This window comes from Suillus paluster (genome assembly GCF_016628075.1).
Source record: "Suillus paluster strain FC165 chromosome Unknown EDB91scaffold_20, whole genome shotgun sequence".
Taxonomy (NCBI): domain Eukaryota; kingdom Fungi; phylum Basidiomycota; class Agaricomycetes; order Boletales; family Suillaceae; genus Suillus; species Suillus paluster.
In genome coordinates, this window is record NW_024537580.1 from 420,321 (window position 1) to 434,392 (window position 14,072).

The 14,072-nt window shown below is 48.6% G+C and overlaps 4 protein-coding genes across 4 annotated transcripts; 2 read left to right on the forward strand and 2 right to left on the reverse strand.

The window, feature by feature from the left end:
- Nucleotides 1-587: 587 nt before the first annotated feature.
- On the forward strand, nucleotides 588-1,596 carry EDB91DRAFT_1127895 (uncharacterized protein). Its single transcript, XM_041318510.1, has 2 exons — nucleotides 588-1,188; nucleotides 1,243-1,596. The coding sequence occupies exons 1-2, from the start codon at nucleotides 798-800 to the stop codon at nucleotides 1,404-1,406; spliced, it is 555 nt and encodes a 184-aa protein (XP_041178192.1). The 5' UTR covers nucleotides 588-797; the 3' UTR covers nucleotides 1,407-1,596.
- On the reverse strand, nucleotides 1,597-4,478 carry EDB91DRAFT_1127903 (glycoside hydrolase family 47 protein; the record flags this gene model as incomplete). Its single annotated transcript, XM_041318511.1, has 18 exons — nucleotides 1,597-1,840; nucleotides 1,899-1,918; nucleotides 1,976-2,036; nucleotides 2,086-2,275; nucleotides 2,331-2,372; nucleotides 2,431-2,523; nucleotides 2,578-2,781; nucleotides 2,833-2,945; nucleotides 2,998-3,024; nucleotides 3,079-3,097; nucleotides 3,149-3,223; nucleotides 3,339-3,661; nucleotides 3,718-3,923; nucleotides 3,971-3,989; nucleotides 4,042-4,073; nucleotides 4,099-4,186; nucleotides 4,246-4,332; nucleotides 4,381-4,478. Coding segments are annotated over 18 exons (1,748 nt in total), but the record flags the coding sequence as incomplete, so codon positions are not given.
- A 2,056-nt stretch (nucleotides 4,479-6,534) lies between these two features.
- EDB91DRAFT_1127928 (uncharacterized protein) lies at nucleotides 6,535-8,161 on the forward strand. Its single transcript, XM_041318512.1, has 5 exons — nucleotides 6,535-6,725; nucleotides 6,779-6,841; nucleotides 6,893-7,504; nucleotides 7,563-7,757; nucleotides 7,811-8,161. The coding sequence occupies exons 1-5, from the start codon at nucleotides 6,579-6,581 to the stop codon at nucleotides 7,988-7,990; spliced, it is 1,197 nt and encodes a 398-aa protein (XP_041178194.1). The 5' UTR covers nucleotides 6,535-6,578; the 3' UTR covers nucleotides 7,991-8,161.
- Nucleotides 8,162-8,298: 137 nt separating this feature from the next.
- On the reverse strand, nucleotides 8,299-10,418 carry EDB91DRAFT_296747 (uncharacterized protein). The gene is made up of 4 exons (XM_041326754.1): nucleotides 10,277-10,418; nucleotides 10,111-10,226; nucleotides 9,391-10,024; nucleotides 8,299-9,328 (listed from the first exon to the last, which is right to left on the reverse strand). The coding sequence occupies exons 2-4, from the start codon at nucleotides 10,210-10,212 to the stop codon at nucleotides 8,562-8,564; spliced, it is 1,503 nt and encodes a 500-aa protein (XP_041178195.1). The 5' UTR covers nucleotides 10,213-10,226; nucleotides 10,277-10,418; the 3' UTR covers nucleotides 8,299-8,561.
- Between the last annotated feature and the right edge of the window lie 3,654 nt (nucleotides 10,419-14,072).

A 14,072-nucleotide genomic window follows, 5' to 3' on the forward strand; every position in this document is an offset into this window, starting at 1 on the left:
GGTTTGACTCCCCTCCCTGCTCTGCTACAAAAAGTAGATCGAGAGCTGCATGTAGTGGCAAGAAGTTCAATTGTACAATTCATCCCTTGGATAATTGCCACATTAACAGCAAGTGTACGTTCATCAGTGGCCATGATAGCGATTTTTCATGCTTAGATGCACGTTCCATCACGTCGTGATCATACGTTGACCCGAAAGCAGCGTAGATATTGATACTATTCGACTCATTACCACGATCGATGAGAATCATGATAATGAGAACGAGAATACTATATCCGAGGAGGGTCTGGGGCGCCCATCTCCGCACTCTGAATACGTGTGACAAGCACGAGCGCAATGAGTGTGCGTACGGCCTAGATAATCGATTTCAAACAAGCTTCTTAGAGACGAGGGCCTGCGTCAAAGCAATTACATTGCGGTATCTATATGAGACCATATTTAAATATCTAGACCGTTCGATAGCGGAATAGAAAAGCTACAGGTGCCACAAGCTATGATATTGGCAGCCCGAAGTCGGTAGAGTGATTACCCGTCAGTCCGTAAGTCACGTGACCCATATACGATCGGAGTTTCCTATTTCGCGCTATCTTGCCTGCAGTGCCCTGAGATAGCTATTCGACAGGTAGCCTCCTTGGTAAAGCTGTGTGCTAAACCTAGTTATCATGTCTCAGACCAGTGGCCGTGGTACTGGCATTACCTGACACTCAAAGGCAATGCTTCCGCCGCCGCCGCCTCCACCGTGGGACATCGCTTCCACCTGTCTATATAAGTGAGACCCTGTCCTTCAACCCTTATTCATGTCTACCACATCCTCCGAGAAATCCCCCCAGAAGTCGCATGAGACAGTGAGCAATTGTCTCACTGAAGTCGGTGCAAAGGACCAGCGTGCCTACGAGCGCGCTAGGCACCAGACTAAGGAGCGGCGGGAGCACGCACAGCTGAAGGAGCGCAAGGAGAGGGCAGCTACAGGAGTGAGAGCAACACCGCCCAAGGAAGGGCACGTAAGCCGTGCTGCCAGGAGGGTCAGCATGGAGTTCTGGGATGGCGATGAGCCTGACTCTGGTCCTCTCACTGGCCTGGGGCGTCCCATTAATGTCGCACCAGTGCCGAGGATCAAGTCTGGTTTCTCCAAGGTGGTGCTTGCGGATTTCGTGACATTCAAGACCAAGAAACTATCCAAAGCACAAGGTATGGTATTTCAGGCTTTCATTCGTGACAATGCTGACTCATAGTTGTGCGTAGATGTCGACTTTGAGTTCCTCCCACCCGTCCGTTCTGTCATTGCTCTTGATGACTTTGGACACGACATTGAGATCGATGAGCCTTGGGAATTCATTTCCCTTGCCCCGGAATCACCCGCTTGGAAGGGCCTGTCGTACGCTCAGGCCGCTGCTTTGGCCCTTTAGTGCTATTGTATTTGACGTTGGACCAGTTCATAATACTACACCCATTACGATTTAGTTCATTCATCTTTTCATTCATTACGAACTCACGTTATACCTTCGAGCTCCGCGTCGTTTCGTCTTGGTCCTCGTTATAATTCTACTTAATGAATGGGCAGTTTATTTGGGCTTTGAGAATCAATATATTGATGGTGTCAGATACTGCCGGTGTTTTGAGTGCACCGACGAGGGTGTCGGTGCTACAGATGGTAAAGACGCAATTGTCCAAGTATGTTTCGATGCAACTAGTAAGCCTATCAAAGCTGCAAGCAGCTATCAAGATAATGATAGACCAGTCGGCTAATAATACACTAAGACAAACCAACGACCGCCGCGCAGGCGAATAATCAAGAAAAGCCCGTGCGTATAGTTGGGTTAAATACGGGCAAGGGATGCGCCTGTCGAATTTCTGAGTTAGTAAATGTAGGAGGGAAGATGGATATATTTCAGGCTTACCTCTGTGTTAAAGACATATTCTGCGAAATAGGGATCATGTTGGCAGACATGACAACAAGTCTAGGCATGACACTCACCGTTGAGAGGAAGCACGCTTGAATCCGCAAATAATAGATATAAATACTTCAATGTCTCACTCTGGCGAGAAAAATGAGTGCCACAAAATCGGGCAAGAAACATCACACACCATTAAGAAAGTCTCCATTTTATCTTCATACTCCACGGGAACTTGATCCACATTGATCACACTTGCGTACCCACCTGTTGGGATACGGCAATGCTTTTCGATGGCCTGGAATATCGCCCAGCCATAATCGCGATACTTGGGATCGCCGGTGAGCCTGAAGGCAAGGAAGATGGATTCGACGGTTTCCGGGCTGCGGTACAAGTCGGATCACCCATGAGTGTGCGACTGAACGTAACCAAACATACCGGAGGATGTATCGGGCATCAAAAGGAGGAGGGGTGTCGGGACTGGTAATTCACAAGGTAAGTCAGCGTGAAACTCGATGTGACAAGTGAGTCAACATACCGCGCGCCTTTGATGTACCAATCCGCAGGAGCCACCGAATCATCCATCCTATCGCCCGGAATACGGAAGTGCGCAATCTCAGGCGCCAGGCCGCTGGTTGTCATATTCAGTATACACGTAAAGTAACCGGGGTACATCGATACATACGTTTGGGTGTCATGTGTGGCCATACAGGTGTCGATAAGTTCCACTCCCGTAAGCCAATCACGCTCGCCTTGGTGGGTGAGCTCGTCGGTTTGCGGTGGGACCGAGACATGCTCAACAAGGGCACCGGATGTTGTGGCACCGAGCATAAGAGAACCACCAAGGAAGCACACGAGATGGTCTTGCTTGGGAACTAAACGCCATTCGCTAGGAATCACGTCAGGGCACTGATCATTGAAGAATAAGAAGTGAACTAACATTCCCCCACCCTGGGTCTGCTGCGGATTAAGCTCGGCGATGTAAAGAAGCTGGCTAGAAAGCCCTCGTTGTACCAGGTGGTCGTGGATACCTGTCATGGCAGTGTCATACATCTATGATATACCATGAAATGATATTTTGGATCAGTTGGACTGTGGAATCTACCTCGCGATACACAATCTCCGTTTGGTTCTGAGGGAATTATCAGCCTCTCCGAGATCAACCTTTCCTGTATACTATACTTACAGTTTGCAGGTATTGTTTCCTGTGACATAAATATGAGTGCAACGTCGAACTTACCACTTTGTTTGCTCACAGTAGATATTCATAGTAAGAATCCCCGCGAGACCCGAGTCGTATCGGCGAAGTTCGGTAGCGACCCATTTTCGGGCTGACATATAAGCAGTATGCTTAGTGACTATAAATTCCAACACTTACTCGACAAAGATGGAGACTAGCCCATGAGGCATAGCGCCCGCCTTCAGAACGGCCATCACCTGGGATACCGTAAGGTTTGGTGCAGCACCCTAAGTAAAGTGCTCACATGTTCAGCCTTCTCCCAATAAGCATCCTCCTCTGTAAGGTACGCGAGATAGCGGAACTCGAGTTGTAACGTTGAAGCCTCGGCAGTGCTTATATACCCATTGTTATCGCGGTCTGGCGCACCTTCCCGAAGCGCTAGATTGATCAGGGATAGTGGAAGACCAGACTCTGTCTCAAAGACGGGCAGAATGCGACTACCAAGTTCATGAGCCTTCTTGAGAAACACAGGGTCTTGCCCAGACAAATGGTATGCAGCCAGTAAGCCACCCAGGACTCTAATTGTTGTCTGATGATAGAAAACACATCAGGTCGCCACGACACTAAGCGAAGGTTTCTGCTTACCTCAAAGGTGTTGAGGTTACCATCCCGTTCGAACGAGAGTTTGTCTGCCACCCATGCCCTTGCACGTTGGTACTCATCGTCCAGCCCCATGATAATCATCGTGTCAATAGAGTCTGCAATAACATACCCAATACCCCCTGCTTTGGTTAGATTTGAACCAGTGTGCGAGATCGGGTGGTACTCGTCGTCACCCATAGCATCCCTTTCTACTGGAATCAGTCGTTTGGCGATAATTACATGGACTGCGCATTACCGTATGCAAGCCACGCATGCTAAGTTGAGGCATCAGTCCATGAAAGAATGAGCAAATACAGGCTTTCGTACTTTGAAGGCCTCTACCACTGCGTCTCGCTTTGCTTCGTCCGCCACGAACGTGGGGACATAAGTTTGTTCGAACTCCTGGTAGATGTCTGGTAGGGTCGGGTATACCAAGGAACTGGTTGAGCTGACTCTTCACTACAGCCGAAAACTAGCATATGGTAAGTAGGAAGAAGTAGGAAGTGAGACATTGAAATTCTATGCACATACATTGTAAAGTGCCAAAACCAATACCACGACTAACAACCCATATAGTACCTTTGGAAATGCTGGGCTGGGCTTGGTTTCACCGCCCGTCTGCAGTGCCTGTCATTAGCATATCAAAAGCAACTGACAAGTACGCACTTCGTGATTATTCGAGGACCCGGGAGTTGCTTTCTTCCTTTGCCTAACGCCTGGCTCTTCCATGGCTGCAAGTGATAAGAGTGAAAGTACTTGCATGCGTGGGCAAGCAACTCACTTATACTCGACTCTTGCCTACTACGGCCTACTCATACTACGGCAGGCTAACGGCAGATCAACATTATCAAACTTATACTCGAACATTTTGCGGACTCTGCCATCCTCCTCTGACAAAAATTTCCATGATTCACAAACGTATCAAGCTGCTTGCAACTTATTGACATGGCAGAAGTTGGCCGACCCAAAGCAGATGTTCTTACGATTTTGCCTGAAAGTCGTACGCGGTATTCGACATTTTGGACAACACACGACTTTCGGGCAAAAGTTACGATCTCAGGCTTTACACGGGTGCTGCTGGGCCCTGGTAGGTCATCATAAAGCTATGCGCTCTGACTGCCTGACACGTCGCGTTGAAGTAGCACAGCTGGCGTCATCGATCATGATTCATGATCATCTCGTGCCACTTTCCCACCTTACGCGTATTTAATATCGCACCTTCCTTCGCTTCAAGTTAAGGCTCACTGCTACACTCTGCAGCATCCCTGGAAGGGGCCTTCAATGTTTCTTATAATGATCATCTCATAACTATACTTACGATCTTCACTGATTTATCGCTCGGTTATGTTGAAGCTCTTCACCTGTGAACACACTTTTTGGAATATCCGCGTGCGAATCGCGTGCGCAACGACAGGCTATGATCGGCCAAAAACACCGTAGAATGTTGGTCCACCCCTGGCCTCTATTTTTGGAACTACTGAGGCCATAGCATGAGCGACACATGCGCGCGGTGCCCTGTTTTTGGGTCCATGGGATGAACAATGGACTGATATGATGGTGCTCCAGGATCATAATTCCTTTGCCGTCTGATAGGGCCTAGGCAGCGAACAATTTGCTATCGATTGGAAGCGTGGCACCGTATCCCTTTCATGCAAGTAAGTCCCGAACAAGTCACATCCTAGTGACGCCGATTCTTATTTTTTCTTCTTCTTACGTGATGTCATTGACGGAAGTGAAGATGAGAACACCGCAAATCTGACGCTCCTGGTAGGGTATCATACTCCCAGCAAGAGCAATTACCTTGAACATGCTCGGACTCGGAGTCTGCCTCCCCGTCCCAGTGAGCATTCCCCCACCCCCTGCTGCTGACATCCAAAAATAGTCACGTTCTGGCAGAGGTTTGAGGGCTGGATGCCGAAAAATCCCCGCGAGGACTCGTTCGACTGGCCTGATGCTGGAATCAGAAGGCCTGGAAGTCCCTCATTACGAGCTACGTCATTGGGACGAAAGTAAGATAAAACTACTGCCCATGGTAGGTGTACCTACTTCTGCTTGTGTGTTGCTTCCGACTAATATGGTTGTTGTCAGCTTTGGAAAAACATGCTCATCGGAAATCTTCACAGGTACTGCTGTAACAGAGGTCTTTATTGGCGCTCTGCCTGAAGCTGTTTGTACCTAGATAGAGCACATCTAACGGATGTTAAAGAGATTCGTCATATCCTGTACAGACTCCAACGACAAGGCATAAAGCCATCTGCCAGTCTTGCCATTTTCACGAACATGCTAGATCTGACGCACTTCCCTCACTTGGTATATATCCCTGCGATTGGTGAGTCCGAATCATATTTTAGGTTTGGGTTAGTTCTTAGTACTTCTTGCAGCTTTCATTTCATCAAGGCACGGGAAGGATCTGGTATTCTTCTACATTAATCCCGGAGTAAACCATACCGTTGTAAGCTCGTTCAGGGAAGACCAAGTACGTACGTGTCTTCCACCAGTCTAACCTTTCTTCCCTCTAACCGCCGGCAAGACCAGGCGATGAAGACGTCAAAAGACGGGCTTGATTACTCTTTATGATAACTAAAATTACAATCAGTTTCTGTTCGGCCAGACAGAATTCAACTTCGCATATACATATTACAATTCATATCGCCGTCCTTGGGCTGTCCTTCAAGTTTCCCGCAGGTTTTGGACGTGTACAGTCGTCACCGGGTGTTACCTCCCAACATGATAAGGACATTCGGCTGTCGGCTCCAGTTCGGGCCGACAGGTCGCTCGTAATGCAGAAGATAAGGCCGGATCATTGTTCTCAAGTCCTCTGTCGATTTGACTTGTTACATTCCCATTTGATCTAAACGACGATAATGGCTATTGAACTAGCACCACTCACCCTCCCCGTCTCTGCCAATGTTACCGATTTTGACCCCACTTTTGGTCGGGAAGTCAAGGGCGTGAACCCTGGCGAACTCACTCCTGAGCAATTCAAGGAGATCGAGACAGCTTTGTACACTGTAACTCCCGGGTCTTCCTACAGTGAAACGCCCGTGACTTATCCACTTTGTAGCACGGAATCCTACTGTTCAGAGATGTTTCTCTTACTCCGGAACAACAGTATGCTTTAACAAAGGTGGGCGCATTCGTTGGCGTGACTTTCAACGCAGTTCTCAGGTTCAGACAGGCCTTTGATCCCGAGTCTGAATCATACGGGCATGGAAACAACAAGACCCAGTCGACCAAGAAGTCCATTCTTCACCCAGACCTTAAGACAATTCCTCGTGTACCCCAAGTTCAACTGATCGGCAACGGCATGGTCTACAACCATGAAGGTCTAGAATCTGCTGCTCTCAAACACCCCTCACACACGACCTTCCACAAGACTCGTGTCTCTGCTGAAGACGAGGCTTTGGGCTTCACCCGATTCTATCGCTGGCACATCGATGCGGCGCTGTACGATTATAACCCACCGCGTGCAACCACCCTCTATGGCATCACCGTGCCTGGTGGCAATAGGCAGACTGTCAGGTATAGCGATGATCCATCCGGGGAGACCCTATCCGTACCTCTGGGGACCACAGCATTTGTGACCGGAAAGAAGATATTTGAGATCCTACCGCCTGAATTGAAGAGCCTCGCCGTCCGGACTTCTGTCCGGTATGCACCCCATCCTTACGTCTGGATGGCACCTGCCCGTGCGAAATCAGATGGTCTAGGAATTGAGAACGAAGGTCTCGAACTGCCTCTGAACGAACTTCCAGAGTGGGAGGAATCAAAAATTAAAACGTTGCCTATTGTACGTCCTGCTTCCATTCCGCGGACATATGTGAAAAGCTGAGAATACTACGCCGTAGCTTTGGAAGAACCCCGTCACGGGCGAACTACACTTCCAAGTTCATCCCTGCGGTGCTCAAGAACTCATAGTGGGACCCTTGCCCCGTGGTGCTTCGCGTGAAGGTGCTTTGTACCCCGATGGAGAGCACATCAAGGACCTTGAAAAGGTTCGCGAGCTTCTGCACTTGATGCAGCGGCCCGGTATCGCGCCGGGGGTACTTTTTTCCCTCATTGCTCCTTTATATGAGCTGATAACGACTTTGCCTAGTTGGTGTATCCGCATGATTGGAAGGAACGAGATCTTGTCTTGTTCCACAACCGCGGTTTACTCCACACCGTCGTCGGTGCTTTCAAGCCCGATCAAGTCCGCGCATTCCATCAGTGCAACCTCGCTGCGTCTGATGTTCCCACCGGTCCTACGGAGCAGGACATCATCGCCTGGGCTTAAAGGGCAAGCACGAGTCAGCTCTTTAATCGGGGGCATATATGTATGATACTACGGAACTGTACGATACCGATATGACGCTCGCCTTCTCACAATATTCATGCATAGATATTCGTTTCCTGCAATCAATGTACTCATCACAATGGACTACCTGGTCAAGTTGTATCCAAACTATAGTTTGTCCAGATAATTTGTACTACAACCATCCAGGTATCGCAAGAAGCACACGACCAAGAAAAAGCAGGTGACTCCATAGGCGAACCGTACCGCAATTAGGGTTATAGAGACCAAGTAACTAAGTATGCAAAGTCAAGCGGATCCAGAGGGCATAGAAGAGGAAACAAGAACTGATTCAATCAAACACGGAAAGACGCAAGACAAGTTTTAACGACAAAGAGGATAAGGGAAGCCACGATACGAGACCAATATTAATCAATTTTGTAAACGCAGAGCATCGATGAAAGTGACGGAAAGACAACATACAAGACAACGGCCAGTGAAAATGATCAACATATGATGCAATCAATGTATATCCACAGCGATGATTTAGAGACACGGACAAAGCTCGAGACCATTAACAGTTGTCCTTGGGTTGAGTATCCACGGTTGGGGGCGAATGTGGAGCTGACTTGTGAGCGTCGTCAGGATCGCGTGACATGGATGAAGGCGAAGGGCTGGAAGACGGCCCGGGTCCAGCGGAGACAGGAGCACTGTCTAGGTGCTCCTCAGCAGGCAGACTGTTACCGCGTGATACATCTTTCCTGGGTGCTAGGGGAGCAGAGCTGAAAGCGTTGCGGAAGTTGTACATCGAGCGGAGGTCGCTGAGACTGTGTGTTGTCCGGCCATGGTGACCTTCGTCCTCAGAAATCTCAGTTTCCTGTTCGTGATCCGTCTCTTCCTCATCCATGGCGGTCCGGAGGGAGGAGACCGCAATGTTGGTGTTGTTCATGAAGCCTGCAATAGCAGGGTTGTGATAGGGTGGTACTAGAGAGGGGAGCGGAGGAAGGGAGTAGGTGCGTGGAAGAGTAAGGGGAGCATTCCGACTCGCTGCTCGTGAAGCAGCAAGACGTGCAGGATGGATTGGTGGCGTGGACGCAGCAGACTTACTCTTGCGCGCTGGGCGGACTGCTCGGCGGGCGGCGCTTGTCTTAGATGAGGAGGCACGCTGAGTGGCTACTGGGGAACTGCCATCATCAGGAGCGGATTCTGCAGCAGTAGCTGGATTTGCAGAATCAACAGAGGTCTGAGAAGAATTGTCACCCTTGTGGACACGTAGATGTTGAAGTAAATTATCATTCCGGTTGAAACGTTTGTCGCACGTGGGGTGAGGGCAATCGAACGCTGATCATAACAACCTTTATTAGCAAAGTGCCGAAAGGGGATTATGCAAGAAAGACGCTCACGTTTTTCATGTGTATGGATAGATCGGATGTGCCGTTTGAGATGCTCTCCACGGCTGAAGCACTTGCCACAATCTTCCACTTTACAAACATAAACGCGTCCCTTACGTCCCTCAGCTGCTTCTCCTTCTACCGCTGCGTCGTCGCCGGCGGTAGGGACGCGGCGACCGCGACTCTTTTTCGTCAAGTTCGGAACGGGAATAGGGGGGGCTGTGCGTATCCTCGGTCCACGACGTTCAGAAGTAAACGAGGAAGAGGAAGCGTCAAGGAAAGTATATTCCCCGGGCATAGGCGTGCCACTGAGTTCAAATGGAGGTGTGAGTTCCAATTCATTTGGCTGGGGTGTATCTTCAACAACTGAACCGGCAGACGACTCCGGGATCAACACGGTGGGTTCCATCTTTAGAAGCTTTGATGGCACGTAAGTGGGGTCTTGATCCGCCTCAACGTCTGTTTCGTCGTCGACTGCTCGCGCGTCAAAAGATCGTTTGAGAGAAGCACTAGATCCTCTGTATGGCGTGTCGGGGGGGTCACCTCTGCCGTGCTTACCCCAACGTACAGTTGGTCGGCCTGTTGTTTGAGAACGCGTTACTCTTCGAGAATTAGGATTAGAATCTGTTGATAATGGAGGAGAGTCCTGTAAGGGATTGTATTGCCAATGGAAGGAGTGGCGTTACCCTGGTAAATATTATAACGGAATATAAAGCAAAAAATGATACTGACCAATTTAGATGGATGATTAAGGTCAACCAAGGTGTCGTCGTCTTCCAAAGGTTGTAGTAAAGCTCCGGGAGATTGATTGAATTGAAACTGGGGGCTTTCCATCGTTTTTGCGACGCCTGATGGGAGAATGTGAACAAGGGGCTTTCCGGAGACGACTTCTTCTTACCTCTTGAACAAAGATTTATCCAATGCTGTTACAGACTAATTCTAAGGTATAAACCAGCGTTGAACAATGTTTTGAAACGAAAGAGATTTGCTTGCGGACGAACTCTGGCGCAGGGGATTTCGGACAGGGGTCCTTCGTTGTTTTTTTGCCAAACTACCTCTGTTCACACGATCGAACCCTACCCACGTGTTCAACCGTGACAAGTACTTCATGTGACGGTCCATGGACCTCCTCCATCGACGAAAGTCGGCTGACCGTCGTTGGTAACGACCTACGTCCTTGTCTAAAACTCTGCTTTTCGTTTAGTGGTCTTCATATTGCTCGAGTTACCCAGTACTAGTGTCACGTCCCTGACAAACATATTTTAACCAGATATACCAAGATAGGCATCCTCTGGTCTTGTGTTTGCTGGTATATCGGGACATCACTGAGCACATGTCGTCCTCTCCACGAGTTCCACTAGCTCTGCCTTGTCTCAGCAGTATCCGCACCGTTGTAATAAGTTGCCTTTACCGTCGTTCCAGGTTCATCTGGCTGCTCTTCCCTCCTTCGTCTGGCACGCAGTTTCGATAGTTTTGGTTCGAACCTTGATTGTATGTTCGAGAATGTACGTACATACGGTACTGATAGCCTTGAATTGACGACCAGGTCCTCAGGCAATGTATTTATTCCCAATTTCCGCCCTCGCATCCGCAAGGGGTATCCAAGAACACGACATCCTCGACACACTTTCCATATTCACTTTCCGGTTCTCACTTCCTTGGTTCATCAATTCGCCGTCTTCATTCTTTTTCTTTGTCTTTTTCTATTAATATCACTCTCATCCATAGCCCCACTGGCCGGATCCATCTTGAACACCGTGTTTTTACTGACTCTCTACAAATGAACAGTGCCTGTGTTCCTTTCCGCACATCCGCGGCATCGACGGATACGAGATGTGTCACTCTTCCCATGAATACAGGAGCCTCATCTGCTACTAAGCACTGAGGCCTGAGGCCGTTAATCGTTAACTCATCTCGAGGCGCAAAGTGACGTTGCCTCCTTGCGTCATTTTCCTTGAATGCACGCTCCATGATAAGGCTGTCTCTTCGAGGCTATGCACGTCCATTCGCTAGAATCGTTGCGTATGTTCTCCGCTGTTCTATGTCCACACTACTAATGTACATTTGCAAATGTAGCAACTCTTGAGAGCAATCACATCGTCGGGACCTGCCGACTGATTGTGAAGTACTGCGCTTCGGCATCGCCCTTGCTACTTCTCCTCCGAGTCAATCCGGCAAGCTATTATAGTGTTCCGAAGAAGTATCGACTTTCCTAATGGCAATACGGCGATTTTGTCTTTTTGGAATCTATTGGTAAGTTTAAGGAGCCTATTCGCTGTTCGGGCGCTCATGTTTCGCTGACTCAACAAGGATAGTGGTTTCCGCATTTGGTGATTGTCAAGTATTGCCTTTGTTGCTTTGAAATTCATCTGTTTCAATAATCATGTTTTAATTGAGTTTCAGGCCGTCCGTCCGACACGCAGTGAACGCTGATAGTCACGTCAATGTCGCAATCAATCGGCACCTTTCTTACTATTGGGTCTATTGTGAGCGTCATCACCCTCGGATCAGTCACCGCACGACATACTCATGCTTGCCACTGGCACAAATCCAGCAAGGCCACTATTTTACTTGCATGGTTCGCCCAGTCTCCAATTCCGTTCGATGGAATACTGATTGCACGACCTTACGCAGGTTTCCGCTTAATTATCGTTGGCGCTCCGTCACAACTATAATACCATCACTCGTTGAATTGGGCATAACTCGGAACTATGTTGGACAAGCATTAGACAGTTGCGGTGCTTTTAAATCTAGCTAGACCGCGCAAATGAGCTCATCATCATTCATCCGCAGACAAAGCAAGGTTCTTCTATTACTGATCTTTGGTGTATGAAATTTACCTATGTCGGACCAAGATGTTTCGCGATTCGTGCGCTCATTCGAATTCATTAATTTTATGCCTATCTGATGGGGCCTTGCCCCCTTACGTCCTATACACACTCGCTCCCGCCATCCACGGCTGGTCAAAAATCCATTTACCGAATTCAGCTCTCCGGCGGGTGTTCCCATGATGCCCTGCTCTATGGAGATAGAACAGGCGCTTTAGATTCGAGTATCAAACGCAAAAAGGAAGGTTGAGCGGCATTGTTGATTCTTGGCAAGTCTCTATCCAGGATCACACTGGCGTGCACACGCCTGCCAACCGACCTCTTAATAAATGAAACAATCGATTAAAAGCGATATGCGGCGCGATACGAATGTGATTCCCAGGTAAGTGGTTGTTCATGTCAAGTGACATGAATAGATCCTGGTCTAATTTCGCGCAGAAGCCAACGAAATGATACACACCGCAATCAGGGTGGCTGGGGTGATTTAGAAGACCAGCAGGGTGATTGGAAAAGGATAGCGAGGGTGTACGGCAACGTAGTATGAATTTAGAAGGTAAGTAGCACTGTTGGTGTGGGGACCTGCAGTGGACCTGCGGGAGTGGATTTCCGATCATAGATATGAAAGTGCGAGGTGAAACTCTCAGGGACCTTCTCGAGGAAGAGTTGATTTACGTCGCTTTGCCACCCCTGGCGCGAACTGACATGCGGTGAAAGGATGGCGCGGAAGCCTTTCCTGGGTAAAGGACAGAATAGTTATCGTAAAGAGGTTTCATACTGCAGGGAGGTGTAAATATGAGGATGCAGGGAGCCGAGTGCCTCGCCTTGGGAAATAAGTGGGATACGCCAGATAGATCAAAGAAGGTAGGTTAGGCACGAGTAAGTAGTATGTACCTAAAGTAACGATATCTCTGTGAGTATAGAAGGCTACGTATGAGATCTTCTGCCTGTACACGAGAAGTACTCAGACGTGGAGATGCTGAATTGAACGTTCGTGGGACTAACACGATTATTGATAACGTTCACGACTTGAGATCAGGTGGTAGATCGGAGCTTGGAAGCATTGGTCAAACCTTAGATCATACTTTAGATGTGATCAGTGGCAGCTGCCTGCACCAGTACTATTAGTATGCTTGTGAACCTTGAAAACTCCAAAAGAGCAAAGATTGTCGAAAGGTGTTCAGTAGCCTCGTGCTATGACTATACCGACCCGAGTGACTACTTTAAATTTTGTGGCTATACTTTTTCAATTGAAAAAGCACCTCATCCAGAGGATAGCCATTAAGGCAACCTGGCCCCGAGGAAACCTTCCAATAAACTGGCAATCCGGCAAAGTAGAGTCAACAATAGTACACAGGCAAGGGAACATTCTTCTTCATGATCGTAAATGAGTTTCATTCTCTTGATTCCGTATCACTATCAGGTTCGTTCGGCGGTGCAAAGCTTTCTTTAGGCTGTACTAAGCCTTCCACTTATTTCTTGGTTTCTGCTTTCTTTCAGTAAGCTGTCCCTCCTTGGCTGTTCCAACTTCATCGCCGCTCAACTGCGGTACTGCTCATTTGACAGAAATCTGACACTTTTATTGTTCTCGACTTTTGACGAATAACTCACGACTTTTGAACACGACGTGACTCATTGAGTCAGAAGCAGCAGAGCCTCTGCTCCACAGCCTCGATCGCATTTTCATCCAGATTTCTAAGGCCCTTTCCGGTGTCCCGCCGTCGCCCAACGCGCTCCCCGCGATTGTTCCATTCTCAGATCTTTTTCCCCCTCAATTGTAAATTACACTCACAGCCACACGATCACATCCGCTTGTACCTGAACGCGACTGCTTGCCTTGTGCGCAAACCTGGTGATCTGTCGTCCTTG